Below are 25,180 nucleotides of genomic sequence, written 5' to 3'. Positions count from 1 at the left end.
CGCTCTCCCGGCTCCTCCCGGCTCCTCCCCGCTCGCTCTCCCCGCTCCTCCCCGCTCCTCCCCGCGGCCTCGGCGACCTCCGAGAGGAAGTGCTTTCGGGCTGGCGGCAGTGTTGGGCGGCTGAATGCTCCCAAAGGGAGAGCGTCTGAGTGTAGAAGGTGAGAGGGGCACGAAGGGGAGAGCTGGGAGAGCTTGAGAAATCGCTCCCCCTGCGGGCTCTGGGGGCCTCCGGGCTCTGCAGAAGGAGGGGGCCCGGGGGGCTGCGGGGGGGCTGGGGGCTCCGGGCTCTGCAGAAGGAGAGGGCTCCGGGGGGCTGGGGGGGGGGGCTGCGGGCTCTGCAGGCGGTGGGGGGGCTGCAGGGGGGGGCTCCGGGGGGGCTGGGGGCTGCGGGCGGACGGGGTCTCTGGGGGGCTCCGGGCTCTGCAGCAGGAGAGGGCTCCGGGGGGCTGCAGGGGGAGCTGGGGGCTCCGGGCTCTGCAGGCGGTGGGGGGCTGCAGGGGGGGGGCTCCGGGGGCTGCGAGGGGGCTGGGGGCTGCGGGCGGACGGGGTCTCTGGGGGGCTCCGGGCTCTGCAGAAGGAGAGGGGTCGGGGGGCTGCAGGGGGAGCTGGGGGCTCCGGGCTCTGCGGGCGGAAGGGGGGCTCCGGGGGGGGCTGGGGGGGGCTGGGGGCTGCGGGCTCTGCAGAAGGAGAGGGGTCCGGGGGGCTGCAGGGGGAGCTGGGGGCTCCGGGCTCTGCGGGCGGAACGGGGGCTCCGGGGGGGCTGCGGGGGGCTGCGGGCTCTGCGGGCTGCGGGGGGCTGCGGGGGGCTGCGGGCTGCGGGGCCGTCGGAGGGCGGCGCGGCGGGGCGCGGGGGCTGGGCGACCCGCGAACTGTCAGTCGGCGCGGCGCGGGTCCCAGCCCTGTGGCTTTGGCGGGTGCGGCTGCTCCCCGGGAGGAAACGAAACTGAAAACGGGCTTGTCCGTGGGCGGCTGTCGCTGCGCTGTGCCTTCGCTCGGGCGTGTCCCCCGGCGGCGTCTTCGACCTGCCTCCTGTCTCTGCTCCTCGACCGAGGGCCGCCGGCCCATCCCGCCTGTTGCAGCGGGAACTTCTCCGACTGCAGCCCCCCGCCCCCCACCCGGGCTCTCGGAGGGCGGGGCCTGGGAGGCGGCGGGCGGCCGGGCGCGGGCAGACGGTGCTTCCCGGTTCTGTCGCACGCAGGTGCGGGGGTACGGAGGCCAGTGACGGTTTGGTGCCCCGCGATGCCTGAATTGCGGCTCTGTTGCTCACATCTGGGGGGGACGCCGTTGGACTAAACACCGCCGGGACCCCCCCCCCCCTTTGTGCAGAGTGTGTGTGTGTATGCACATGGATGGGGAGAGAGGGAATTGCTGAATTTTTTCAGGAGGGGATATTACTCTCTCATTTATTGAATGCCTAGTATTTGCCATACTCTGCATGCATGACTGCATTTATTGTTGCCCCCCCTTTGAGGTGAACAGAAACTTGAGAATAGCATCATGTGACACAATTAGGAAGTTAACAGTCTGAGGTTAAATGACCAAGATTTCAAACTTAAAATCTTGTGAGATTGGAGGCTAAGCTCTTTCCACTGTTCTTATACTACTTTGAATAGAAGCGCATATGCGTAAAGAAGGCACGCACAGAGCCTGGAATGCCCTGGGAGGGATCAACTTTCCCATGGTGTAAGAAATGCAAATTGACACAGAACACTTTTTTTTTTTTTTTTTTTTTTGAGAGACCGTCTGTTTCTAGTAAAAGTGTGTTTATATGACATCGGAAGAAATTTATTAACATAGGTGGAGAATTTTTAAAACAATTATATCCTTTTGTTACTGGACAGAGAACCAGTTCCAAACTCAGGTTTGGTGGTTGGCTCCTCAAAACTCCGTATTCGAGAGGCAGGTGGTGGTGGGAAAGGAAAGGTTGCTTTATACAGGAAGCTGGCAACCTGGGAAGATGGCAAACTAACATCTCAAAGAGCATCTTCCCCATCCAGAGAGAGGGTTTTAACAGGGAAAGGCATGGCTGTTTGCAGGAGCAGCAGGGGCCCAGATAGTTGTCTTATGTCAATATGACCCTCAACAGGCATGTTGGATTATGTGGCAGCTGTATCTGATTGTAGTCAGGCCTTCTGAGAAAATCTGGTCCTTCCCTCCTCAAGGCCAGTGGTCTCAAGGAAATCTCAAGGATATCTCAAGGAAAGTAAGCAAGTTCTGCTACAGATCAAGAGACTTAGGTCAGCAAGCAAAGAGTAGATAAGCTTCAAGCAAATTAACATTTAAGACCTGTTGGCATGCTGTTACACTTTGACCAGTCATTCAATTCTTGGGAGTCTATCATAAGAAATCTATTATAAGATTTAAAATAACAAAATAAGCTTTAGAAAGCTGAATTTACTGCAACATTATTTAGAGTTGTTTGAAAATTCTAATTTTATTTTATTATTTTTTTTTTAAATTTTTTTATTTATTTATGATAGTCACACAGAGAGAGAGAGAGGCAGAGACACAGGCAGAGGGAGAAGCAGGCTCCATGCACCGGGAGCCCGACATGGGATTCGATCCCGGGTCTCCAGGATCGCGCCCTGGGCCAAAGGCAGGCGCCAAACCGCTGCGCCACCCAGGGATCCCTGAAAATTCTAATTTTAAAAATCTTGTTTAAAAATTGTTTTTAAAAACTATTCAGTAATAGGGAAACGAAACAACTGACTGGTGGCATATTGCATAGCCATTAAAAGTGTTTTAAAAGACTTTGTGATAACATAGGAAATTATTTATACTATTGCATTTAATGAAAGAAGGCAGGATATTTATACAGTATCCTTTACATAGCATAATTTTAACTATTTTTAAAAAACTCATAGAAATATACTAAAATAGGGGCACCTGGGTGGTTCAGTTGGTTCGGAATCTGACTCTTGTTTTTGGTTTGGGTCATGATCTCAGGGTCATGAGCTCAAGCCCTGTGGTGGGCTCCATGCACAGTGCAGAGTCAGCTTGAGATTTCCTCTCCCTCTGCCCCTCCACCTGCTTGTACTTTCTCTCTCTCTAAATAAATACAAAACATTTTAAAAAGAAATATACAAAAATATTAGCAATACCTGTTTCTGGGTGGTGGGACTAGAGGGTAATAATTTTCTTGTTTTTAATTTATATATGTTTATAATATTCTATAGTAAAAGTTCTGTATAAATAAGTAGATATATTTTGAAAAAGTTACTAGTAAAATTAATTTTTCTAATTCAGATGCTTTCTCACTGTTATAAAATTACAAAATAGCGCTCTCAACTCCAGGTGGAATGTCAGAAGACTCCCAAGAGTATTTCCTTCCTTGTATTGCTGGTCCATAGCCAGATAATCCTTGTTTACCTTTATAGTTCAAAAGCTCCAACTCTCTTTGATCAAGTCCCAAGGAGATAAATTTTCATATTCTCAAAGAAAAGGCACAGAGTTGTAGCCAGTGATAATTACCTTCATGGAGACCAAGAGCCATAACAACCTTCAGGAGAGACCTACACCCTCCAGCAATAGGAGGACATCAGTGGATGGCAATCAGTTGATCCAAGCTATTAAAAAAGAAGACATTAAGCTGATTCAGCAGTTGCTTGAAGAAGGGGCTGATGTCAACTTCCAGGAAAACGAATGGGGCTGGTCACCTTTGCATAATGCGGTACAAATTTGTCAGGAGGACATCGTGGATCTTCTGCTTCGTTATGGTGCTGACCCTTTTCTGAAGAAGAAGAATGAGGCTACTCCCTTCATCGTCGCTGGGATTGTGGGAAATGTGAAGCTGCTCAAGCTTTTCCTTTCTAAAGGAGCAGATGTCAATGAGTGTGATGCTAATGGCTTCACAGCTTTCATGGAAGCCGCTGTGAAAGATAGGGTTGAAGCCTTAAGATTCCTGTATGAGAATGGGGCGAATGTGAATTTGAGTCGAAGGACAAAGGAGGATCAAAAGAGGCTTAAAAAAGGAGGGGCCACAGCTCTAATGGATGCTGCCGAACATGGACATGTAGAGGTCGTGAAGATCCTCCTTGATGAGATGGGAGCAGATGTCAACGTCTGTGACAATATGGGCAGAAATGCTTTGATTCATGTGTTTAGGAGCTCTGATGGTAGAAACATGGAGGGCATCATTCGCCTTCTGCTGGACCATGGGGCTGATGTCAATGTGAGGGGAGAGAAAGGGAAGACACCCCTGATCCTGGCAGTGGAAAAGAAACACTTGGGTTTGGTGCAGATGCTTCTGGAACAAGAACATATAGAGGTTGATGACACAGACAGTGAGGGCAACACGGCTCTTTTGTTGGCTGTCCAGTACAGACAAGAGGAAATTGTTAAACTGTTATGCAACAAAGGAGCCAACATGGACTGTGGGGAGCTGGTTATGATAGCAAGGCGCAATTATGACAACTCCCTTGCAAGGCTGCTTCTCTCTTATGGGGCCAGAGAAGATTGGTGCCGTCCTGCTGAAGACTGGAAGCCTCAGAGTGCCCGCTGGGGGGAGGCCTTGGAACATCTCCGTAGAATATACCGCCCTATGATTGGCAGACTCAAGATCTTTATTGATGATGAATATAAAATTGCTGACACATCCGAAGGGGGCATCTATCTGGGGTTCTATGAAGGGCAAGAAGTAGCTGTGAAACGATTCTATGAAGGCAGCGCACATGGACAACAGGAAGTCTCCTGTCTGCAGAGTAGCCGAACAAACAGTGACTTGGTGACATTCTATGGGAGTGAGAGCTACAGGGACTGTCTGTATGTGTGCCTTGCCCTCTGTGAGCAGACACTGGAAGAGTACTTGGCCAACCACAGAAGGGAGGTGGTGGAAAATGAAGAAGACAGCTTTGCCCGAAACGTCCTCTCATCTGTATTTAAGGCTGTTGAAGAACTACATGTGCGATGTGGATACACTCACCAGGATCTGCAGCCACGAAACATCTTACTAGGTGAGTCCCCAGTTTTTTTCTCTTAGATATTGCAGGGTCTTTATTTACAAAAGGAAAGGATTTTCATTACCGATAGGAAAGGAGTAGAGTAAATGTGGATTATTCAGTTTGAGGATGAATGCAACAGATTCATAATTCTAGTGCTATCTCTCCTGCTACCAGGTATAATCCAGGTATAATCCTTACCCCACATGGAGGTCACAAATGCCAATGGAATACCGAACTAACCTCATATTTCCTTTGGCAAGTACAAGTATGAAGGTATGTCTTTGGATGGAGTCAGCCCCGATATTTGAATTCCTAAGGTAGCCTGCGAGTCAGAGAATCCTGAAGGTGTGTTCCTTCAGGCAAGATGGTAGTCACTGTGAAACTTAATGGCAAAACCAAGGTCAAAATTGGGCATGCCAGTGAAATAGACTCCAAGTAGACAGAACAAGCCAGCACCCACTGGCCTACACCAAAAACAAAATAAATGAAAACAGCATTAAAGGAAAGAAGCAGAGCTGAGTGTAAAGTCCCAGGAAGCAATGTGGTGCAGTAGAAAGAGTCTTGACTTTAGCCACTTGTAGGGAGGCTTGCAGCCTAGTCCTGCCAACTTTGTAGCTTCGCAGCCTCAAACAAGTCACTTAGGTCTGTGAGCCTTCGTTTCCTCATTTAAGATGGATAATACCTCCTTCCTAAGGTTGTTATGAGGTCTAAATGCAGCGTGTTAGACAGGGTTACCTGTATGTTGTAGGTGCTCAGCAAAGGTCAGGTACTTGTCTAGAGGGCTAAGCAGAAACAGACACCCAATCTACAGACGTGCGCTGAGATTTAAGGTAGGTGTAAGAGAATAAGACAAAAAGAGGAATTAAAAGGCAGAGAACAGTGTAAGGTCCTGGACAAGACTTGGAAAGAAGTAGGTATACATGAGAATACTACTGGAATGTGGCTTTTAGTTTGAGGACAGGTGCTTCCTGGTTTTAAGCAACTTTGTTGGGGAGACTGATAAAGGCCAGAAATATGTGCAGCTCTACAAAGTGAAGGCAGAGTCATCTAGAGGCAGCCAAGGGCAGAGTTCTTTCCAGTTCTAACTTCTGATTTTGATGCAAAAGAGTCATATATCATGTTCTAAAGAAAAATTACCGGTTACCACCATTTCTTGGGAATTTCTGGAACCACCTCTTCTATTCTTAAGCTTGAACAATAGAAAGTTGACTATCTTTCTGCCTCAAGGTGGTGAACCTAACACATACTACAGACTGTTCCATGTATTAAATCCCTAAAATGATGGGGAAAGATTGTTAAATGAATTCATAGCTGAGATTAAAACAACAAAAGAAGTTTTACAGGACAAAATCTTTGAGGAATCATAAAGAGACTGAACACAGTAGGATAGGATTAAAGGACACAGGAGCCCAGGACAAAAGCAGGATGCCATAGCTAAATATAGCTCATAAAAGTGGGAATAGTGCAAAGAAGTACCACTCAGGAGTAATGGAAGCCAGAAGCAGGAGAGGACAAAAGACCAGCTAACAGGCAGATTGCTTCATCAGTAGAAACTAGGAAGATCACACCCTGTGCATTTCCCACAGACAGGTCTGTCTGTTGTCATACCGGGCTACTACTTGAGATACTGGGTGGTTGATGATCTCAAGAGAAACAAAGAGCAGTTAAATCCACAAGATTTCTGCCAAAGCACCTTCCTAAGTGTCATATCTTGCTTATCACCAAGTTTCACTGAATAAAATGCAAAGCAGAAGTTGTGACAACTGCCTCCATCTCTCCCTTGTGTTGGATGGCATTAACAGAAGCAACTCAAAGGGTATCAGGGATTCTCAACTGCAAAGTAAGGCTTACATTCAAAAATCACTTACGGTATTTATAAAGTGCTGATACCATGAAAAAGATTCATGAAATAGAACTTACACCCAAAGAAACAAAGCTAACTGAGTGTGTTTCCTATGGTTGTTGAAACAAATAATCACAATACTTGGTGGCTTAAAACAATAGAAATTTATTCTCCCACAGTTCTGGAGGCAAGAAGTATGAACATCAGTTCCCCTGGCCCCACATCACATGTCTGCAAGGCTAAATTCCCTCTGTAGGCTGTGGGGCAAGACTGTTCTTTGGCTCTTCCCGCTTCTGGGGCAGCTAGTATTCCTTGGCTTTTGACATCACTCCAATCTCTGCCTCTGTAGTCATATTTCCTTCTCTCCTGTTGTCAGATCTCCCTTTGCCTCCCCTGCATATGGATATGTGTGATTGCATTTAGGACTCACCCTGCTAACCCAGGATAGTCTCTCCTATTTCAAGATTCTTTTCTTTTCTTTTCTTTTCTTTTCTTTTCTTTTCTTTCTTTTCTTTTCTTTTCTTTTCTTTTCTTTTCTTTTCTTTCTTTTCTTTTCTTTTCTCTTTTCTTTTCTCTTTTCTTTTCTTTTCTTTTTTTCTTTCTTTTCTTTTTTTCTTTCTCTTCTCTTCTTTCTTTCTTTCTTTCTTTCTTTCTTTCTTTCTTTCTTTCTTTCTTTCTTTCTTTCTTTTTCTTTCGAAAGAGAGCATGAGCAGGGAGAGGTAGAGTGAAGTGAGAGATAATCTTAAGCAGGCTTCCCACTCACCACAGAACCTGACACAGGGCTCTGTCTCACGACCCTGAGATTATGACCTCAGCCTAAATCAAGAGTCAGATACTTGACTGACGGAGCCACCTAGGCACCCCTGTTTCAAGATTCTTAATCACATCTGCAAAGTCCTTGTGTGTGTGTGTGTGTGACTATATAAAGTAATATTTGCAGATTCCAGGGATTAAGACGTGGGCATTTACTTGGTTTGCCATACTAAGTAACCACAATACTTAAAGTAAGTATAATTAAAAAAAAACAAAAAACAGAGAACAAAGATAGGTTATTTCATCCAAGAAGCAAAGATAAGCTTTGCGAAAAAAAACAAATAGAGAATTTGGAAATTTAAAATATAATTGTTTAAAAGTTTAAAACTCAAGACTAGATTGAAGATTGAATTAGTGAGCTAGGAGATTTACCTGAGAAATTCCTCTAGGAAATAATAGAAAAGCATAAAGATGGATAGGGAAAATGGTCTAGAAGTCAAGAATTAGATCCAGAAGTTCTAATAGGCATTCCAGGGAGAAGAAGAGAATGAATTTGAAAAAAAATAGTTGAGAATGTCCCAGAATTATAGATAGATATAGTTCTCTTATTGAAAAGACTCACCAAGAGCTGAGGATAAGTAAGGGAGAAATACCATTGAGTCACATCTTAAAAGAATATCAGAATATCAAGGGAAAAAAGGGAAGGAAAACTTCAGAAGCTCCCAAGAGAAAACAAATTACCATGTAAAAACCAGAATCAGAGTGGTTACGAGACTTCTCTCATCAGCAACCCAAATACAAAAAGAAGGAGCTGATAAGAGAGAACTTATCAAACAGCTGAATAGTAGTACTCCCCATATGTTGAAACCCTGATCTCAATATGATGGCATTTGGAGGTAAAGCCTTCGGAAGGTGATCACATCATGAGTGTGGAGCCCTCATGAATGACATCAGTGCCTTTTTTTCATTATCAAAAACATATTTTTAATTTTTTCCAGCTTTATTAAGATAAAATTGACACATAACATTGCGTGAGTTTAAGGCATACCATGTGATAATATAATATACACATATGTCGCAAGATGATTTCCACAATACAGTTAGCTAACACATTACCACATATAGTTACCACTGTGTGTGCGAGTGGTAAGAACTTTTAAGATCTACTCTCTCAGCAACCTCAAGTATACAATACAGTATTGTTAACTATAGTCACCATGCTGTACACGACATCCCCAGGACTTAATCATCTTATAACTGGAAGTTTGTACCCTTTGACTCCCTTTAGCCGTTTCCCCCACCCCTACCACTGGCAACCACTAATCTATTCACTGCTTCTATGAGTTTAGTTTTTTTTAGATTCCACATATAAGGGAGATCATATAGCATCTGTCTTTCTCTGTCTGACTACTACTAAACTACTACTAAACTTAGCATAATACCTTCAGGGTTTATCCATGTTGTCATAAATGGCAGGATTTCCTTCTTTTTTAATGGCTGCACAATATTCAGTAAATGTATACCACCTTTTATTTACACATCCATCTGTCAGTGGACACAGTGTGCTTCCATGTCTTGGCTGATATAAATAATGTTGCAGTGAACCCGGCAGTGCAGATATCTCTTCAAGATAATGATTTCATTTCCTTCAGATATGCTTTTCTGCTTTATCTGTTCTTAATCTTTGAGAAACCTTCATGCTGTTTTCCACCGTGGCTGCACCAATTTACTACCCACAATACACAAGGGTTCCCTTTTCTCTACCTCCTCATCATCTCTTGTTATCATCTGTCTTTTTGATAATTATTCTAACAGATATGTGAGATAATATTGCATTGGAGTTTTGATTTGCATTTCCCTGATAATTACTGGTATTGAGCACATTTTTATGCACCTGTTGACTCTGGAAAAAATCTATTCGGGTCGTTTGCCCATTTTTTAGTCAGAGTATTTGATTTTTGCTATTGAGTTGAATGAGTTTCATATATATATTTATTCCATATCAGATACATGATTTGTAAATATTTTTTCCATTCTATACAGTGCCTTTTCATTTTGTTGATTTTTTTTTTTTTTTGCTATGCAGAAGCTTTTAGTTTGATGTAGTTCCACTTGTTCAATTTTGCTTTTGTTGCTTCTGCTTTTAGTGTCAGATCTAAAATATTGCCAAGACCAATATCAAGGTGCTTTTTCCCTATATTTTCTTCTAGGGGTTTTATGGTTTCAGGTTTTACATTGAAGTCTTTAATCCATTTCAAATTGGTTTTTGTGAGTGGCATAAGATAGTCTTCTACTTTCATTCTTTTGCATGTAACTATCCAGTTTTTCCAACCTCATTTTTTGAAGAGATTATCTTTTCCCTGTTGAGCCTTCTTGGCTTCTTTATCAAGTATTGGTTGACTGCATATGTGTGGATTTATTTTTGGGCTCTTGATTCTGTTTCATTCATCTATGTGTCTGGTTTTATACTAGTACTATACTATTTTGATTAATAGGTCTTTGTAAAATAGTTTAAAATCAGGAAGTATGATGCCTCCAGCTTTGTTCTTACTCAAAATTGCTTTGGATGGATTTGTGCCCTTATAAGGAGAGCTAGATGGCTATCTTTCTACCGTATGAGGATATAGCAAAGAAGATGGCTGTCTATAAACCAATATGAGGGCCCTCACCATGAACCCAATCCTGTGGACAGCCTGAGCTCAGATTTCCAATGTTCAGAGCTGTGAGAAATAAATTTCTGTTGTGTAAGCCACCCATCTATTGCAATTTGTTATAGCATCCAGAACTAAGGGAACAAATTATTACTGTTCACACATGATTCAAAATAAATACATAATTTTGATTAAAATGTTATTAACATATATTAGTTTCAGGTGTACAGTATAATGATTCAACAGTTCTGTACCTTACTTAGTGCTCATCACAAAAGTGTACTTTAATCCCCATTATTTCACCCATTGTCCCACCCACCTCCCCTGGAAACTGCCCATTTGTTCCTGTATTTTAAGAGTCTGCTTTTCTATTGTCCCCTTTTATCTTTATTTGTTCATTTGTTTTGTTGCTTAAATTCCACACATGAGTTAAATCATTTGGTGTTTGGCTTTCTCTGACTTATTTCACTTAGCATTATTATATTCACTTAGTATTATTATACTCTCTAGGACCATCAATATTGTCACAAATGGCAAGAGTTCATTTTTGATGGCCAGTAATATTCCATTGTGTGTATATGTATATCTTCTTTACCTCGGCTGCTTCCATATCTTGGTTATTGTAAATAATGCTGCAGTAAACAAAAGTATGCATATGACTTTTTAAATTAGTGTTTTTGTTTACCATATGATCCAGTAATTCTATTTCTATTTTTAATTTTTAGGGGAACTTCTATACTGTTTTCCACAGTGGCTGCACCAATTTACATTCCCACTCATAGTGCACGAGGGTTCCTTTCTTTCCACATTTTTGCCAACACTTGTTATTTCAGGTCTTTCTGATTCTAATCATTTTGACAGGTGATATCTCATCATGGTTTTGATTTGTATTTCCCTGATGATGACTGATGCTGAGAATCTTTTCATGTTGGCCAGTTGTAGGTCTTCTTTGGAAAAATGTCTATTCGGGATCTCTGCACATTTCTAATTGAATTATTTGGCTTTTTTGGTGTTGAGTTGCATATGCCCTTTTTACATTTTCGATATGAACCCGTTATCAGATGTGTCATTTGCAAATATCTTCACCCATTCAGTAGTGCGTCTTGTTGTTTTGCTGATGGTTACCTTTGCTGTGCAGACGCTTTTTATTTTGGTGTAGTCCCAATAGTTTAATTTTGCTTTTGTTTTCTTACCTGAGGAGACATATCTAAAAAAAAAAAAATGCTCCTACAGCCAATGTCAAAGAAATTACTGCCTGCTTTTTTCTAAAGGTTTAATGGTTTCAGGTCTCACATTTTGGTCTTTAATCCATTTTGAGTTTATTTTTGTGTAAGAAAGCGGTCCATTTTCATTCTTTTGCATTCACCATTTGTTGAAATACATTTTCTAAACATGTAAGGCTCCTGGAAGAGTTTCTACCAACAGCCACGATATGAAAGAACTGCTAGAGGATATGCATAAGGAAGGGGACAGAGAACCTGAGAAAATACTTGTAAGTGACTTATAAGAAGCATAGAATAAGCAAAAAATTAATTGTCTAAGTACCCTAAATATGTGTTTTTAAAATTTTTTTAAATGAAAGTTTAGTTATCTATTTATTTAGTGAACTTTTTAATAAAAAAAATATCACCTTGGATGATATCACTCTGGTGGGAATGAGGATGAAGAGGTTCCTGATTCATTGACACCTGGGTGAAGTGGGCTGATTGTATCCTAACTCTGCCCATCAACTGTTAATAGTCTGTGATTTTGTAAGTACAGAAGCTAAGAGTAAGAGTTTAACATTTTTATAGCACTTGAACAATGTCTACTGAAACCAAAAAAAAAAAAAAAGAAGAAGAAGAAGAAGAAAAAGAACCAACTGGGGCTTGTTAAAAAAATCAAGTGTTAGAAGAGGTGTGAAGTGTTCCATGAGGCACTTGCAAATTTAAGTAGCAGGGGACTCAAAGTGGTGGCCACAGGGAAGGGGATCTATTAGTTGGAATAGCTGAGAACAGTTCCTGGTTTACGGTCTGCTCCCCATCTGCCCCTTCAGCCTCACTGCAGGCTTTCCCTTCCCTCATCTCCAGGCCCTGGGACCTCCTTTCTGGCAGAGTAGAGTTTTCTCCGTTCCTGTTGGGAATTCCTGTCTGGGATTCTCTCTTCCTCTGCTCCATTCCTCCGTACAAATTCTACCAATCTTCTCCAAGTGTCCTGCCTTAAGGAGGACTTCTTTCCCACACACAGCCCTGTGGCTCTTGTTCTGCACTTCCAGAGTGTTCTGTACTTTAGGTTAGCATTTTTAAAATTGCAATTAATTTTTACATTTCTCTGTATAAGTATTCACTCTGTAGCTATTTCCTTGCTCAGAGACTTAGGATTCCATAGGATCTGTGCGGTGTTTTCTGCCTTCATGGTCATTTTTTCTCCTCACTAGACCCCTGTTGAATGATTTCATGGGTTCATCTTTGTTAGGCTGTGGGCTTCCACTCATCTTTGATATTTAAGTTCAGAACAAAAGGGGTTTGAGAATCATACAGTTGGCCTGACCATCATCCTGCCTGGAATTACCTGGTTTTCTTTTTTATACTCCTTCAAGCCAGAAGCAGGAGCCACTTGTTGGCGAAATTTAAATCTTGCCCTTGGCAGATACTGAATAGGTCCAATGACACAGTGCACGTCACTGTCTTGAGGAGTAAACAGCCATGCAGATATAAGCTTTATTACTGCCTTCTTCAGAGATAATATTGCATTGTGGTACCTATGTAACTACAATATGAAAAGAGGATTTTTCACTGCATCTCTACAAACTATCCCTTAGATTCCAAGAATGCTGTTTGCCTGGCAGATTTTGATAAAAGCATCAAGTGGACTGGAGAGACACAAGAAATCAGGAAAGATCTAGAGGTAATTTCTACCATTAGTTTACTTTTCCATCTTTCTGCTTCCTTATTTGTTTTATTCATTCTCTTATTTCCTATGCCAATTAAGTGTTATTTTTATTTTAACTGTTCTAACTAACTTTCAAGGCATTAATTATCCCAGTGCTCACTGCCTTTACTCCCTTGCAGACAATGGCATTTCTCTGGGTTGCTGTGGCTTCTGTCTGTGTCTCTTTGGGTCTCTCTCTTCCTCCTTCAGCTAGGTAGTAAATTGAGCATGGCACATCCCTTCTAAAATTACCTCCAGGAGGTATGTCCAAATTACCTCCAGAATTCCTGCAGGAGGTATTTCCTGCCTGAAGATAAAGCAAATGGGATTTCTTTTTCCATTCCATTCCCTTCAGACTTGTGTGCTAAACTCCAGGAGGAACAGATATTAAGGCCCTCTGGAACACATAGGAGGGATGGGATTGATCCCCAAAAAGACCAATCTTGGCCACAAAGGCTAAGAGCCAGAAATTGCTTGTTTCTCCTGGGAGGAGACAGCAGAAACAGAGCCTGACCCCTGCAGACCAAAGCTTCCAGATTGACTCTGACCTTGCCAGGGCAGCTTTGTCCTGGGGGGTTCTCCAGGGTGCAGATCTTTCAACCCCTGGGGCAAGAGGTCTCTATGTACATCCGGCCTTTGCTGCTAAAAGGCTCTAGATTTGAGCTCCTTCCTTGACTGGTTTCTTGCCTGCAGTAGGGAAGTTCAGATGCTGGCCTGCTTCTTGGCCTTTCTTCCCTGCCATGGCCTGGACCTGGACTAGCTCCTTTATCTGCTGCCTGACATAGTCCTGACCCAAAGTCCCAGTTCCAGCTAGAGTCCTGGCATTTCCTTTGTTTAAAATATTTTTCCTCTCCTCTGTTTATCGACATTCTATCTATACTTTAAGGTCTAGCTCTAATTCCTCTTCCTCTAAGCAGTCTGCCCTGTCAACTCTGTCCCAGGATTATCTTTTGTTCCTTAATGACCTAAACTATGGGTTTATGTATAAACTATATACTGTCTTGAAGGATTCTCCAAGGAGAACCTATGTCTTCTCTCCCTAACGAGCCCGTGGACCCCTTGAAATTTCTCCCACTTTCCATTTGATTATAACCTACACTGCATCCTCCATACAGAGCAATAATTCAGAAATACCTTTGGCTTGATTTGTGGCTTTCCTGCAGGCCCTTGGACTTCTGGTTCTATATGTGGTGAAGAAGGGAGAGGTCCCTTTTGTGACACTGAAGACACAAAGTCATGAAAAAATAATTCAGCTTTCTCCAGATGAGGAAACTCGGGACCTCATTTATCATCTGTTTAACCCTGGAGACAATGTGCTGGAGCACCTAAGTGGCCTGCTGGGTCATCCCTTCTTTTGGAGTTGGGAGAAGTAAGTAAAACTTGATGGCATATTCCAGGCCTCCAGAAGGGAGACAATGAGTATATTAGTCATGATATATATGTATACAAATGATAAACATAAGCATATATATATATACACATATATATATATTTAAAAGATTTTATTTATCAATTGAGAGCAAGAGAGAGATTGTGTACATGTGCATAGGATGGGGCAGAGAGAGAGAGAGAGAGAGAGAGGATCTTAAGCAGATGCTGCATTGAGCACAGAGCTTGACATGGGGGCTCAGTCTCAGGACCCTGAGATCATGACCAGAGTTAAAATCGAGAGTCAGATGCTTAACCAACTGAGCCACCCAGGTAACCCTACATATTTAATTTTTTTTAAAGGAAATGGCTCATGCAATATTAACGCTGAAAATTCTCATGATCTGCCTCTGCAAGCTGGAGACCCAGGAAAGTCTGTAGTGAAATTTAGTCCAAATCCAAAGACCTAAAAGCCAGGGACACTGATGATGTGGATTCCATTTAGGGTCTGAAGGCCTGAGAGCTGGGGGCAAGAGAAGATTGATGGCCTAGTGAAGCAATCAGACAAGAAGGGCTGAAGTCCATCTTTTGCCCTAAACAGGCCCTCGGTGGATTGGATGAGGCCCATCATTCACATTGGGGAAGGTGATCTACCTTACTGAGTTCACCAATTCAAATGCTAATCTTACCTGGAAACACCTTACAGATGCACCTAGAATAATATTTAATCGGGACCCCTTGTGGCCAAATAAGTTAACACGAAAAATTAACCCTAGTGGAAAGGTGGTGTGGGAAGGGGTCAGGCTGAGAACCAACTGACCCAGGCTCTCCTCTCAGTGTGACATTTCCTGGCTGTGTCTCTTTGGGGCAGTGACTTAACCTCTCTGGATTCTGGTTTTGTTTTCTGAAGAGCAGAGAGAGAGAAAGATGCCTCTGCCTCCTCCCTCACACAGAATTTTTAGAGATACGGTTTTATGACTTTTATAAAAAAAAAAAACAAAATGTAACATTGTTTTTCTCTCTGAAGAGGGCAGAATGGAATGACCATGATAATTCTGTCATCCTTAGCCGCTATAGGACCCTTAGGGATGTTGGAAATGAATCCGACATTAAACAGCGATTGCGTAATAGCAGGATTGTCCAACTACTGCAACTTGAAAATTCGGAATGTTCCAGAACTTTTGCCCAGTGGACTTCTAAGGTATGAACAGTTCCTATGCTCGTCCCAGCCCAGGAGCATTTTCCTTTCTTAGGGTTCTTTCCCTCCACGTTGGTTCTAAGAGAGGCCTGGCCAATAATCCCATTACTATTGTGACCAAAGCAGCTGATTACATGAGAGTTTAACCCAAGGAGCTGCTCACAGTGAGGCTTCTCGGTCCAGGGAGGGATTGGCTGCCCCTGATGGCTGAGTCTAGCCCAGCTCTGGACAGCCACACGTACACCTGCATTCTGCCTGAGAAAACATCCCATGAAGAAAACATCTTCCAAATTCCTCCTCTTTAGGAAATTGTCCATCTAACTTGAACTAAATAGAGTAAAACAGAAAAAATTGGTCATCATCTCGATCTAGTAGTCAGTGCTATAGGAAATTGCATTGTTTTTAAAGATTTATTTATTTATTTTTAGAGAGAGAGAAGGTAGGAGAGCGGGAGACAGAGACAGAAAGAGAAACTTCAGCAGGCTCTGCGCTGAGTGAGGAGCCTGAGGCAGGGCTCTGTCTCACAAGTCTGAGGTCATGAGCTGAAACCAAGAGTTGGATGCCTAACCAACTGTGCCCCCCAGACACCCCCCAGTAGGAGAGCGGGAGACAGAGACAGAAAGAGAAACTTCAGCAGGTTCTGCGCTGAGTGAGGAGCCTGAGGCAGGGCTCTGTCTCACAAGTCTGAGGTCATGAGCTGAAACCAAGAGTTGGATGCCTAACCAACTGTGCCCCCCAGACACCCCCCAGAACTTTCATCATTATTACTTAGCAGACATCTGTCAAATACTGGTTACCTGCTAGACCCATGCCAGGCTGTGGGCATGTGAAGAGGAGTACGGCATGGCCCATTGTGGGGGCCAAGAGCCCCACAGAAACATTGACTGTGTGAGATGCATGCTGAGCAGCCCAGAGACTGTGCAGAGCACTCCAGAAGAATCCATAATCCTCAGGTCTTTAACTGAGACCAACAGCTTCCCTATCCTATGCCCAATCTAGGACTGCTTCTCCCACACCTCTTTGTTTCTGGGTCTCATTTTGCTTTCCTTCCCTCGTTTGCTTCTAGATGATACATCACACTCATACTTGCTGCCTTGGTGTCCATCTTTCCTGCTACCCTGTAGATTCCATGAAGGCAGAGACTGTTGTCTTGTCCGCTACTGAATTCCTGACATGGAGTAGCTGTGCCATGACTCTGCTAAATACACGTCTATAAAACTTTGGCTAAAACTTAAACTTGCGGAAACAGAGAAGTCTGAAACCAGAGCAGATGACAATAACAGCTGACAGTTCCGTAGTGCTGACTATAGGGCAGTTAGAGTTCTCGGACTTGATGGCAGTTTCCACAGTTAATCCTTATAGCAACCCCTGAACTAATTACCTCCATTTCACAGAGGGACACACGGAGGCGTAGACAAATCATTTTTTTCCAACGGTACAGAGCCAGCAACAGAATCTGCAGCTGGGCTGCAGTCTGGCTGCGGAAGCCGTGTACTAAAGCCACTCACTGCATGAAGCTATGATGCCACCAAGGCCACCAGCTCATTTAATTGCCGAGCATGTTGAGATTGAGGGGTGTGACCTGAAATAGCCAGGACTAGAGAGGCAGAGGTTGGCGGAGCTGTGAAGGAAAGCCCATTCTTTGTTTCTCAGTTTGTCAGTTCTTTCCCCTAAACTTCACTGACTTCTACTGAATTTTGACTGACTTCAAGTCTTATCTTTTTTAGTCCCATTCGAGACTGGGATTTTCTTTATAAGATTTTATTTATTTATTCATGAGAGACACAGAGAGAGGCAGAGACAAAGGCAGAGGGAGAAGCAGGTTCCCCACGGGGAGCCCGATGCGGGACTTGATCCCAGGACCCCAGGATCACGACCTGAGACAAAGGCAGACGCTCAACCATTGAGCTACCCAGGTGCCCCGAGACTTGGATTTTCTGCTGATTTTCATGACTTGCCCATTTCCATGGTCATATATTCAGCTTAGTGGCAGCAGCACAGAGGAGCCAAGTTTCCCAGTGTGGACTCCTGCCTCCTCTTCACAGGCTACTCCCTCCCACCACATAGACATTGCTCAGCCCTTTCGCCAAATGCTTTGCGTGTGGCACGCTTAGTCGGTCTGAGCAGGTCTTCACTAGGATGGTCTGGTCACTGGTTCTCTTTCTGAGGGAACCTCTGGCCTCATGGTTGTTGCTTGTTGTTCTCTTACTCCAAATGCTTTCTAAATATGACAGCCATCTGCAAAGGTGCAAGCACAAAGAGAAAGGCATTGACTTGAGGGAAGTGGCTCTGGGACAAGGCAAGGAGGCAAGGAGAGACATGAAACCTTTGGAAATAAAATTCAAAACCAATCCAAACAAAAACAACCACGCTCACTTTGGCAATGGCTGTCAGGTCTGATGTTAGTCTGAATGATCCTCTTTCAAAGGGGAAATGCCATCAATTACCAACTTGGACAGGTGGCCCTGTCCAGGCCTGAGGTGCCTGGCCACAAGGATAAAAATATTGTGTAGTATGAGCAGCAAATTTCCTAGTATCGTAACCAAAGAATTTCTAAACTGTGTTTCAATATTTTGAATTTCTCATGAAAACAGTTCACTTGGAAAATAGATACTGGATGTAAAGTTACTTATAATCCCACATTCAGACACAACTACAGTTAGCATTTTGGTGTATAGTATTTACTTCTATTTGCTTCTTTCTATTAACTTGCTTTATTAATTAGTGGTAGTTGGGTGATGTATTCAAATTTGTATTTTGCCTCTTTGTATTAGCATCTTGTGAGGATTTATTTTGTGTTGCTACCACAGTTTTGCATTATGCTTTGTTTTTTAGATTGACAAGTATGTTATGACTGTAATGAATAAGTTTTATGAAAAAAAAAGGAATTTCTATGAGGATACTCCGAGTGATCTGTTAAAGTTCATCCGGAATTTGGGAGAACATATTAATGAAGATAAAAATAAGGAGTAAGTATTATTTCTGTTCCTGTAAGTAAGAGGTGAAATGAGGATGATTAAAAAAAAATATCCCATTTTAAATTTTTATCTGCTATTCGTTAGAAGAAAATGTATTTTGATGAAATGAAAAGTAATTCCTTCCTTCTGTTTGGAAAAGGACCCACACAAGGATCTTACAATGAGTGATGGACGTGCCTGGCAGGTTCTCATCTTTCTTTCTCACTTGTGCCAAGGCCTCTTGAACAGGAGGGTAGTGACTCCCTTGTGGGAAGAAATGCAGGGGACTGGACAGCTGGATAAGGTGAAGGTAGTGCTGTAAGTGTCTAAAAAGTAGAGCCGTGTTGGTAAAATCAGCTTTAGCTGCCCAAAATGTTAGCTGTAAACTCACAAAAACAAACAAACAAACAAACAAACAAAAAAAAACTTGCAGTTTTGAGGGTTCTTTTGGATTTTGGAACTGTAGATAAGAGATTGTGGAACTGTTTCATTTCTATGTTATGGATGATGAAACTGGGGTTCACAAACATTAAGCTGCCAATTAGTTGAAGAGTGGTTAGGAGATGAATCTTGTTCTCTCAGATTCCAAAGTCCTTACTTGCTCTGCTCTAGAAATTGAGGGAACAAAGAGCTCTCTGGGCCCAGATGCTATAAAAGGGGAAGATAATCTGGGGGGCAACCATGCCAATATGTTTGTGTTTCATTTCAGGATGAGGTTGATAATTGGAGAACCTTCCCGGTATTTGCAGATGAAATTTCCTGATCTGGTCATCTATGTCTATAAGAAACTACAGAACACGGAATACAGAAAGCATTTCCCCAAAATTCACAATCCAAACAAGGATTGATGTAATGGAGGTCAGCCCTGAGTGGTGGCTGAGGCTTTAGATTTCAGGGAGACTTTTTAGCTGTGTGATCTTGAGCAATTCACAAGTCTCTGGGCCTATTAACTAATCTGGTTGCTTGCAAGGATAAGTTAGAGAGCAGATGTGTCAGGTCCTGACACAGTACCCAGTATTCCCCACATGTTGATAGCAAAAAAAAGCATATGCCCAAACTACCCCTGCCACTAAGTTCTTACAGGTAGAACTTAGTGGCAGGAGCTGGGGTAAGGGGCATCCTGCTAAGACACCTCTTGTCAGGTGCACCAAAGGATGCCTAGGCCTCTAGTTCTTGTATGTTTTACATTGATTATCTTATTTAATTCTCCCAATGACCTTGCAAGCTAGGATTTATTATCTCCATTTAAGAACTGGCAGATCTCATGTGCCTGAAGTGCCTGGCTGGCTCAGCTGGTGGAGCATAGGACTTTTAGTTTCGGGGTTGTGAGTTTGAGCCCCATGTTGGGTGTGGAGATTACTTAAAAATAAAATCTTCATTTTTTTTTAAAGATTTTATTTATTCATGAGAGACACAGAGGCAGAGACAGAGGGAAAAGCAGGCTCTGTGTAGGGAGCCCGATGTGGGTCTCGATCCTGGGACCATGGGATCATGCCCTGAGCCAAAGGCAGATGCTCAACCACTGAGCCACCCAGGCATCCCAAAAATAAATTCTTTAAAAAGAGAGAGAGAGAGAGAGAGAGAGAGAGAGAGAGAAAGAACTGACAGACCTGAGACTCAGAGAATTTGACTTACTTGCTTAAGATCATACAACTTTTACAGAGCACTGTATAAATGTGTGTGGTGTTATTATTATCTCTGGTTTGGGCACCTAGTGACTTGGGCACTGCCTAGCAAAATGTCTGCCACATGATGATGTTCAATAAATATTTGCTGATAAATATTCATTTAGAATTGATAGACTTGAGACTCAGAGAGTTTGAACTACTTGCTCAAGATCATACAACTTGCACAGAGCACTGTATAAATGCATGTCGTGCTATTGTTATTAAGCTAGAACTTAGTTACTAGCCTAGGGGACTTCTGGATGGATCCCAAAAGGAATATGTCAAAAGGACTCTGGGAAGTTCATTCATTCATTGACTCCACTTATTCATTCATTCAGTATTTGTGGAGCACCTAGAATGAGCCTAGGCACTAATTGTATGAATTCCATTCCTTCTAGAATCTATACTGGTTTTCCATGACATTATGGCAGTAGTTCTCAGCTGGAGACAGTTTTGCCTGTTAGGGGCCATTTGGTCTGGGGATGTTTTTGGTTTCAAATCTGGAGATAAGGGGGTATTATTGGCATCTGGTAGATGGAGGTCAGGGATGATGCCAAACATTCTATGATGCATGGGATAGCCCCCCCCAAACATAGAATTATCTAGCCTAAAATATCAGTGGTACCAAGGCTGAGAAGCTCTGCCTTAAGTGATTGGGACACTTCTGAGCTGACTTGGGGCCCACGACCATGGATTACGTGGACCCCCTCACAGAGGAGTAACTTGGATTTGTTTTCTTGCTTTTGAATTTCTAGTGAGACAATTCCAGTGTCATCTCCCCAGGAAGTCCCCCCAAATGCCCTCACTCTCCACTGGCTCCAGAGAGAGCCAGTCCGAGTGCTCTCTCTCTGGCTCCCTAGCACCATAGTCACATCAGAGCATGCCTCTCTCCAACTTAGCATGCTTCTTCTCCACTGGAATGTAAGATCTTAAGGGCCTATCTATTTATATATACATATCTATATCTACATATATATATAATGATATATATCTATATAGCAAATGTCGGCCTAGCAAAATATCAGCCATATAAATATTCACGGAAAAATGAATGAACCATCTTCATACGTGAATAATAATACTACCATACATTATAATGGTGCTTTATAATCTATAAGTTACATCTACATATTTTCTCTTAGTTTTCAAAACAATCATGTAAGGTAAGTGTTGTTATCCTTATTTTACAGATGAGGATAGAGACATGTTGATTTACTCTAATACATAGCTAGGCAGTATCACTGTCTTGATTTGCACATATTTTCTGGCATTAAGTCTGATGTATTTTCCACTTATCCTCATTATGGTGGTCAAGGTGGAACTTTGTAATGGGCAGATCTGGGGGAAAAAAGCAGTATCTTAGGTTCTTTCTAAAGAGATGGTAGTCTGAACTAGGTGTCACTAAATGAATTGAAGTCAAGAAGTGTTGGAAGTTACACTAAACAAAATTGACACTGTTATCTTCCACTCTCACCCATGATTGCATGGATCATTTTCTCTTTGTTTAAAACAAAAACAAAAAACAAAGTACTGGAAGAAAGAAACTTAAGGCTGTTCTATAAGGTTTTAGGAGCAGGAATATTGCTTTAGATTTTAAAATTAAATTTTGGTTTTCTGATTTGTAGTAATCACCTGGATATGTCAATCAAAATGCCCATTTGTAAAGCATATTCAATAAAATTTGGAATCATTATATTAAGTCTGATTTTCTGTAAATGATATTTTCACTATAAAGAGGACTGATAACTACAATAGGAAATACTCAGGGATGCCTGGGTGGCTCAGCGGTTGAGTGTCTGCTTTCGGCTCAGGGCATGATCCTGGAGTCCTGGGATTGAGTCCCACATCAGGCTCCCTGCATGGAGCCTGCTCCTCCCTCTACCTATGTCTCTCTCTTTCTCTCTCTCTGTCTTTCATGAATAAATAAATCTTTTAATAAATAAATAAATAAATAAATAATAAATAAATAAATAAATAAATAAATCTCAATAATTCCTGGGTAAGTTTTAAGAAAGGGCATCTTGCTCTTTAGTAATGGGAAAAGAAGCCTATTTTCACCCTCTAGTAATTCTGGAACAATAGGCAGTCTGGGTGTCTTTGTAGAGAGGAAAGAAGAACTGATCATTTTACCCTCTGCTTTGATTCTCTGAAGGTTTCTGTGGACACTGCAAATATTTCTCATACAGTCATCATTATCACAAACATTTGATCGAGTTTGTAGCTCATGTTAGGTATTATGTTAGGCAAAGTGAGTCTGTGCCTGGGCTTGTCAAGCAGAAGTGCCAGTTACATAGAGAAGAGGGGAGATTGCCCACCTAGAATGTATTGGATAAGCAACATAGGAGAGAAAATTGTAAAAGTAGCAATCATCACTTCTTCAACACCTACTGGTTCCCAGTGCCTAATGCTTTTATACAGGCAGCCTGGGTGGCTCAGCAGTTTAGCGCCACCTTCGGCCCAGGGTGTGATCCTGGAGACCGGGGATTGAGTCCCATGTTGGGGTCCCTGCATAGAGCCTGCTTCTCCCTCTGCCTGTGCCGGTGCCTCTCTCTCTCTCTCTTTCTCTCTCTTTCTCTGTGTCTCTCTCATGAATAAATAAAATCTTTTTTTTTTTTTTTTAAAAAGGAATCTAATGCTTTTTATACATGACATCCAGAAACACTCAGGACAATTCTATAAGATGTAATTATTCCTATTTTATAGAAGAGGCAACTAATGTGCAGAAAGGATTGATAAGTTGCCTAAGTTCACCTAAATGGTAAGTGGAAGATCTAGGATGCAAACCCAGGTCTATGAGTGCATAGGGTGTGGTCTTGCTGGAGTGCCAAAGATGGTGAATTTGGCCAGGTTGGGTGATCATTGTGAGTAGGAGTTATTGGGGCTTTCCTCTGTTTCTCCCAGTGAAGCCTAGGTGGTCAGAGTTACCCACGACCTTCATAGCACCAAATCCAAAGGTGCTTCTCTGTTTTCATCAGCCTAACAGCTGGCTACTCTTCTGCTTTGTCACCCATCCTTAGCACCACACTCACTTGCTTTTTCTCCCCACTGGTTGCTCTTCCACAGTGTCCTTTGCCAGCTCCTTTGCTGCTCATCCTCTAAATATCGAGTGTCCCTGACTTAACCCTCAAACAATTCACTTTTTTCCTTTCTCCTTAGGTGATCTCTTCAAATACCATGACTAACATCATCATAAATCAGCAGATGATATCCATGTTTGAAAATTCAGATTCCATCTATGGATGTTACCATTATTCACCTCATTGCCCCCATATTATTAGTCATGTTTGATTATTTTTTCCACCCCACCCCCCAAATATCGAATCGATTAAGTCTAGTTGTTTCTTCCCCCAGAATAAATCCCAAATCTCACAACTTTTTGGGTCCACTGCCTGGGTCAAACCACCATGATTTTTCATTTAGACTGAAGCACAAGCCTCACAATGGACTATTGGGCTGCCATACTTGTCCCCTTATAATCCTTCTCCCACAAAATGATCTTGGAAAAAAGAAAAAAAAAGAAAAAGAAAAAACCAGATTAGGTTGCTTCCCTATCTAAAATCCTCCAATTACTTTTTATTGCAGTAAGGATAAAGCCCAAACTGTCACCATCACATACAGGGCCCTGAACTCTGTGCTCATTGCTTTCACTCTCCTGTCTTGCCTCCTCCCAACCTGGCTTTATCTCTGTTCCTCAAGAATGCTGACACCATTGCCTCCTCAAAGGCTGTGGCTTTTGTGATCCCCCTCTGCCAGGAGTTTTATCCTGCGGACCTTGGCATGGTAGCTCCTTCTCATCCACTAGGCCTCAGCTGCTGTCCTTTGACGGGCCTTCCTTCTCCAAAACTGTTGTTCACAACGGTCATTATTTTTGAAGACATTATAGCACTAATCACGATCTGAAATTATCAAACCTATTTATTCACATTAAAAAAACACCAACCAACTTCTGCATCATGAAGGAAATCAGGAAAATCATATCAGGAAATACCTGGCATCTGCCTAATTCCAAGCCTTAACCTATACAAATGTGCATATTTCCCCTGAAACGTAGAGTTGGAGGGGTCTGGACTTCCTCGCCAAGGTGGGCAGGGTTGGGTTGCTGGGGCACCTGTGAGTAGGAGACACCAGAGAGCCCTGATGGCTGGAGAAGCCTGAGACCCCACAGGTAGGCAGTCCAAACAAATGGGAGGGGGGATACTAATTCACCAGTTAAAAGTTGGCACCTTAGAAAGATTTTCATGGGAAGGGCTCTCTCTACTCTGAGGTCAATCAAGTGCTTGGGGTCAGTCTGGAGCTTCGCAGGCCTGGAGTGCCCCCTGTAAGCCCAAACTAGCTGACAACAGGACCGCATATGCATGAGCCATGCGGATAGGGAACAGTGAGACACCTGGATCAGGGCAATGTCTGAGAGGCACAGTCACAGGAGGGGCCTCTTGGGGGTACAGGACAGCTGCCTAATTGTAAGCCTTAACATACCTGATGTAAATAGTCCCCTGAAGGCAGAGCTGGAGGACGCCTGACTGCCTGATTTGGTGGGCTAGCTGGGGTATCCTCTAATAGGAGACACCTGGGAGAATTGATAGCAGCAGAAGCTGGGACCCCATCAGGTAGCCAGTTCACGTGGGGCCTGATGGTTGCCCATTTCAGTGGCCACTCTGAGCAGTTTGGTGGAGACAGGAGGGAGGGGGGCTTCCTCTACCCTTAAGGCGATGCAGCTGTTTAGGGATGAGCTGTAGTTCCAAAGGCCTCGAGGGTCCCAGCTGCCCGAGAGGAGCTGATGAAATGTGTACTGCACATGTGTGGGAGGCACAGGTGAGCCTTGCTAGGGACCTGAACAGGGCAAGTGTCAGGAGAGGCTCAGTCATAGCACAGAGCTGTTGGAGATCCAAAACG

General features: G+C 43.1%; 1 protein-coding gene across 6 annotated transcripts; it reads left to right on the top strand.

Moving 5' to 3' along the window:
* On the top strand, positions 1-24,206 carry RNASEL (ribonuclease L). Of its 6 annotated transcripts, XR_007411872.1 has the most exons (8): positions 6-158; positions 3,280-4,952; positions 12,988-13,073; positions 14,261-14,466; positions 15,534-15,666; positions 18,499-18,632; positions 18,781-18,938; positions 19,330-19,470. XR_007411872.1 is itself a non-coding variant. In XM_049112130.1 (7 exons), the coding sequence occupies exons 2-7, from the start codon at positions 3,476-3,478 to the stop codon at positions 19,466-19,468; spliced, it is 2,175 nt and encodes a 724-aa protein (XP_048968087.1). In that variant the 5' UTR covers positions 1-158; positions 3,378-3,475; the 3' UTR covers positions 19,469-21,980. The 6 variants fall into 6 exon arrangements, 5 of the variants coding, with proteins under 5 accessions (XP_048968087.1, XP_048968090.1, XP_025285790.3 ...); XM_049112130.1 differs by lacking the exon at positions 18,781-18,938 and having other exon boundaries at positions 1-158; positions 3,378-4,952; positions 19,330-21,980; XM_049112133.1 differs by lacking the exons at positions 18,781-18,938; positions 19,330-19,470 and adding an exon at positions 23,444-24,206.
* The last annotated feature ends 974 nt before the right edge of the window (positions 24,207-25,180 follow it).

Source organism: Canis lupus, chromosome 7 (assembly GCF_003254725.2).
Source record: "Canis lupus dingo isolate Sandy chromosome 7, ASM325472v2, whole genome shotgun sequence".
In the NCBI taxonomy this organism is placed as follows: Eukaryota; Metazoa; Chordata; class Mammalia; order Carnivora; family Canidae; genus Canis; species Canis lupus.
The sequence above is the reverse complement of the archived record's forward strand: the minus strand, read 5'-3'. Positions and strand labels throughout refer to the sequence as shown.

Coding starts and splice junctions, on each gene's coding strand:
- RNASEL (XM_049112130.1), top strand. CDS start 3,476: ATGGAGACCAAGAGCCATAACAACCTTCAGGAGAGACCTACACCCTCC. Junction 14,467..15,533: donor TTCTTTTGGAGTTGGGAGAA/GTAAGTAAAACT, acceptor TGTCATCCTTAG/CCGCTATAGGACCCTTAGGG. Junction 18,633..19,329: donor AATGAAGATAAAAATAAGGA/GTAAGTATTATT, acceptor GTTTCATTTCAG/GATGAGGTTGATAATTGGAG.